At 40.3% G+C, this 5,595-nt stretch overlaps 1 protein-coding gene across 1 annotated transcript in view; it reads left to right on the top strand.

The window, feature by feature from the left end:
- The first annotated feature begins 3,152 nt into the window (after window positions 1–3,152).
- The window catches only part of psmc6 (proteasome 26S subunit, ATPase 6), a 32,302-nt gene continuing 29,859 nt past the window's right edge, over window positions 3,153–5,595 (top strand). Inside the window, exons 1-2 of the mRNA XM_049590701.1 lie at window positions 3,153–3,292; window positions 3,772–3,851. Coding sequence (XP_049446658.1) covers window positions 3,175–3,292; window positions 3,772–3,851 — 198 coding nt within the window. The 5' untranslated portion in view covers window positions 3,153–3,174. The remainder of the gene's footprint in view (window positions 3,293–3,771; window positions 3,852–5,595) is intronic.

Here is a 5,595-nt window from a genome sequence, read left to right on the forward strand (position 1 = left end):
GAAAGTTATGAGTTCTTTTCAGTATCTTAAATGCCTTGTTTCTATTTTTAACAGCTTCTTTGCATTTCTCATCCCACCATGGAACAGCCCTCTTCTTTACTTCACCTTTACTCTTAGGAATAGATCTCATTGCAGCTACTCTAATACCACTAGCTATTTCCTTTTCCAAAGTTTCTATGTTCATATCAGCATTAATCTGGCTCAGATACTGATCACTTACTTCTTTAAACTTCTCCCACTCAGCTTTCCCAAACACCCATTTTCCACCCCTGGCCCCTTCATTCATTTCTGCATTAATGTTTACCTTACATAAAACCGGATAATGATCACTACCAATGGTTCCCTCATTATACACTTTCCAATCACATCTGGGAGCATTATTATTCGATACCATTGTAAGGTCCAGACTCGATTCCTTTCCTGTGTTTACATCTATTTTTGTTTTGCTACCATCATTTAAGCAGATTAGACTCCTCTCATCTAACATTTCCTCCATCACCTGGCCATTAACATCAGTTTTTTCACTCCCCCATAATGTGTTATGTGCACTGAAGTCCCCACACCATACAATGCTTGCTCTATTTTGCCCTTCTATTTCTTCTAGCTTATTTAGTTCTAGTTTCTTACATGGATTATAATAATTTACCACCACTATTTCCTTTCTTCCCGCCCATACTTCCACTACTATATACTCCAGTTCTTTCCCAATACCCAACACTCTATAAGGAATACTTTGTTTTATAAATGTTACACAGCCTCCTCCTAACCCATCTTTCCTATTCCTCCTAACTGCCACATATCTATGCATGACGAAATCTAAATTGGGTTTCAGCCATGACTCCTGAATACATAATACATCTGGTTTCTCCCTCCTACTGCCTATAAATTGCTTAAAGTCCTGTCCATTAGCTATCAGACTCCTTGCGTTCCATTGGAGTATTAAAATGATGATTAGTATTAACCCACACATGATGCCTCACTACTTGCTTTTTCACTGAGACTGTCTCTCACTTCCTCCCATTTCAAATCCTTTATTTCAAGATGATGCACAGCTGCTTTCACAATTATTTGAATCCTGTCAGTTTTGGATTTGATCTCCGCTGTGGCATTTATCACTCCTGCTATAAATGTCACCATTCTCTTCTTTTCTTCCCACTTCTTCCTTCTATCCTCCTGCTCTGTATTCACTGTAATTTTCCCTTCATTTTGCCCATATGCTCCGCTCTGTTTTCCTGGTCCAGCCCTCTTAACTGCCTCTGCATAAGAGACTTTTTCCTTCACTCTTATCTGTTGTACTTCCACCTCTCTTCTCAACACTTCACATCCCCAATAGGCCACACTGTGATTTCCTCCACAGTTACAGCACTTGGGTTTCACTCCTTCTCCACACTTCCCATACTCATGTTCCCCTCCACATCTAGCACATCTTTTCTTACCTTTACACACCATAGCCACATGCCCAAATTCCTGGCAATTAAAACATCTCATTGGCTTTGGAATGAACTCCCTAACTCTGTATTTCATGAATCCACAATGTAGCTCACTTGGAATAACCTTTGTTTTAAACTCTATCAAGATGGTCTCAGTCTCTTTCTTCTCTGCTCCCCTAGTCATTCTTTTAGCACTTTTGATTAGACTATTATGCTCCCCCAAGTTCTCCACCAAATCCTTCATGCTGACTGAAAGAGGTATTCCAGAAATCACCCCCTTACATCCACCCTCAGCCCTCTTCTCTCCCACTCTTATGACTCCGGATACTTTAACTTTTCCAACATTATTCATTTTCTTTGCCTTTTCCATCTGCACTTGATTACTGCATCGTATCAGCAAGTTTCCATCACTCAAAGCTCTCGCATACTTCACGTCTCCGACTTGTCCTTTGATGATTTTTGTTAGTTTCACTGGATCAATTTTCTTTACTCCTCCCTCTCCCTCAAATCTCACTACTACTACGATTAGTCCTATTGCTGCTTTCGATCCCTCCTCCTCACTCTCACTCCTCTCACTCTCTGTTCCACTTGAGCTTTGATTTTCTTTCCTTCTCTTATGGCGACTCTTCCTTTCTCCCCTCTCTTTCGCAAACTCCCAACCCTCCTCTGCCCATTCCTCTCCCTCATTGATTTCCATGTTGTCCCTCTCTGTCTCCCTGTCTGACATCCTGTCAGATTTTGCAAGGAGGAACAGTGCAAGAATACCGTTCCAGACCTATACAGGCCGTCGGTCGATATTCCTACAAAATCCCCCCCACAACTAATTCTATTTCTACCAAGTCCCAATGTCTGCAAATCCGAAGTCAAAAGTCGTTATTCAGTCATACATATATATTCCAAAAACTAGTCCGCAAATTCACCGTAACAAAATTCAAACCTCCCGCCGTCTTCTTCTACGTCATCCGCACTTCTTCCTCCCGAAATCCAAAACTCTCATTATGCCTTCACGCAGCGCATTTAAGGGTGAGGAGAGGGGCTCATTTGATTGGTGTGATGTGTGTAAAACCCACTTCAAATCCTACACTACAAATCCAGAGCTCTCACGAGAGCAATTTGAATTTGCTCACCGAGTCCTAAATCTTTCTAGATTTGGGTCTGGATTTCCAGGCTAATTCTCTGGGCCACTCTTTTTAAACCAAGAGTGTCATAGTGGGCTCAGAAAATGAAGAAGATGCTTCATGAGGCTTGCCACAACTGTCCAGAATTACCAACATGCATGTCCATTGTAGACAATATAGCACCACGGAAACAAGCACCACAAGGACAGGGAAAACATGGCAGAAAAGTTGGACAATAATTTTTAATGAATAGCCACAGTTTAATATACTAGGAAACTCAGCTGTCCTATTTTACCTGTACATACCATTGGAGTGAGGTAGTGGCTCTCGGTGTGTTTGAATGTCCAAAGTTTTTAAATTATTTTACTTTGCAAAATATTTTCTTAATAGAACTACAGCAGAGACCCCATAAAAAATTCTAAAAGTAACACTCAAGGTAATAGTCAGAGTTTTAGGTGGTTTTCTTGGTAATTTACCAAAAAGTGTCTCAAATTACCTGACGTCACCCTGTAATAGAGTTGGAACTGAATGGTTTAAATCCAGTAGGTGGCGGTAAAGCAACTTTTAAGATACAACCCGCCATTTAAAAAAAGGAAGGAGGAAGAACAAAAACAAGAAAGGAAGCGATGCTGCAGTTTCCCAGCATTCAGTGGGGTATCATGGCGGACTCTAGGGAGAAAGCGCTGCAGGACTACAGGAAAAAATTACTCGAACACAAAGAAATTGACGGGCGGTTAAAAGAACGTAAGAACCAAATTTATGTTGACGCTTGTGGTGTAACGTAAACACATCTAGTTTATTTCGATTATGTAAATATAATTGGGTAGCCAACATCAGCTAGCTGGCCAGCTAGCTAGTGCTTTGTCATGCAGTTAGCATCCTTATAGAAATGAATGGAAGTAATGCTAATCCGGTTAACGTTAGCAGAACTGTCATCTTAGCCTCGGAGTAGTAAACTGTACCCGAACAATCAAAAACGTTGGGCTAGATAATAATTTTTAAAATCCACTGAACGATAGCCTGTGGAGTTATTACTTCATTTACTTAAGTATTTTTGGTCTAATCTGTTAACTTTATCAAGAGTGTGACGTTAAGCTAACTTTAACTTGCTAACTTAACATTAGCTGACATGAAGTTTGCTCGGCAGAGTGAGCTTCGCTGTAACAAATAATTACTTTCTTGGTTGTGTTTGTGAAACAACAACAACTCTGTCTGTGTTTTAGTGAGAGAACAGCTGAGAGAACAAACCAAACAGTACGAAAAATCAGAAAATGACCTAAAGGCTCTGCAAAGTGTTGGTCAGGTAAGAATATCTTTTGAACTTTATTTACATTAATCTCTTGGATGTCATCTCAAAATCAAATTAACTGGCTGCAACAGTAGATTTTAGTGTAATGTAGATCAACACACTTACAGGCAGACACCATGAACTGAATTTTTCCAGTGAGTGTATACCTCCCTGACATGTAGTCCCCAATCACACAGAAAGCGTTTGCAGGTTGCAAAACGCGAGGTGCACCGCGCAGCCTTTTTGTTGTTGTTGAATGCCACTTCTAAACAAGAAGAAGAAGAGGACATACTTTCTTACTCCCTGAAGGGAAATTCATTTTTTTCACCCTGAACCCTTTTATCAGTGATTTCTCTGAATTATTATCAGTCATTCACTCCACCTACAACAGAATTTTAATAACTGGTGATTTTAATCTACACATTGACAACACCTCGGACCCAGTATCCAGAGAATTTTTAAACCTCTTAAACAACATATCACGCAGCCGACCCACAGCAGAGGGCACACCCTGGACCTGGTCATAACCTATGGCCTGTCCGTGGGTGTGTCTTCTGTTGTGGATCTGGCTGTGTCCGACCACTTTTGTGTGTTTTTTAACATCACCAGTTTTAACCAACAGGAGGAGAACAGTGAGGAAACGCTACCTAACTTATGAAGTGGCTGCAAATTTTATCCAGATTTTACAGAGCACTCCTGTAGAGATTTTACCAGCACCCTGTGATTTTATTGTGGACAATTTTAACAACAAACTCAAGTTAACGCTGGACTCAGTGGCTCCACTTTTAATCAAAACAATTAGAACAAAACCTACTCCCCCATGGAGAAATCAGGAAATCAAACAACTGAAAAGATACTGCAGGAGTGCTGAGAGAAGATGGAGAAAATCAAACCTAATAGTCCACTACGAAATACTATGTCAACATCTCAAAACCTACAATAACACAGTCAAACAGGCAAGAAAATTAATCTCTGACAATAACAACAATCCCAAATTTCTCTTCTCGACAATTGATATTTTAACAAACAGTAATTTTAACAGATCGCCTAAAACAACAACCAGTGCCCTTTGTGAGGACTTTGCAGACCACTTCAGAAGTAAAATCAGTGACATCAGATCCAGTCTTTTGTCTCAACAGATTTTAACTGTCGACACACCTGGATCATTGCTTTTACCTGAGGAAACACTGGAGAATTTTGCAAGGACACTTGGTCGAGTTTTCTCCCAAGTAAAGCACACAACCTGCCTTTTAGACCCAATTCCCACACCGTTTTTTAAAACATTTTATGGATTCTTTAAGGAACAGCTACTGTACATGGTGAATTGCTCTCTTCAGACAGGCGTCTTCCCGGCCTTCATGAAAAACGGCAGTGGTGAAGCCCCTTCTGAAGATGAGCAATTTAGATCCCAACATTTTTAATAATTATCAGCCTGTATCCAACTTACCATTTTTAAGCAAAATTTTAGAAAAACTGTTTTTTACCCAAGTAAATGATTTTTTTAAATACAAATAACACTTTAGAGAAGTATCAGTCTGGTTTAAGGATGAACCACAGTACCGAGACAGCCCTTTTAAAGATTTTAAACGACATCAGGTACAATTCAGATAACCATAAACTCACAGTCTTGGTTTTACTGGATCTAACCGCCACCTTCGATACAGTAGACCATCACTGGTCGGCCTCTCTGGTACTGTTTCCTCATGGGGGCCTACCACACTGAGTTGTTCCTGGTCTCCTGATGGGGGTGCCGTCGGGA

Source organism: Epinephelus fuscoguttatus, linkage group LG11, assembly GCF_011397635.1.
Source record: "Epinephelus fuscoguttatus linkage group LG11, E.fuscoguttatus.final_Chr_v1".
Classification (NCBI taxonomy): Eukaryota; Metazoa; Chordata; class Actinopteri; order Perciformes; family Serranidae; genus Epinephelus; species Epinephelus fuscoguttatus.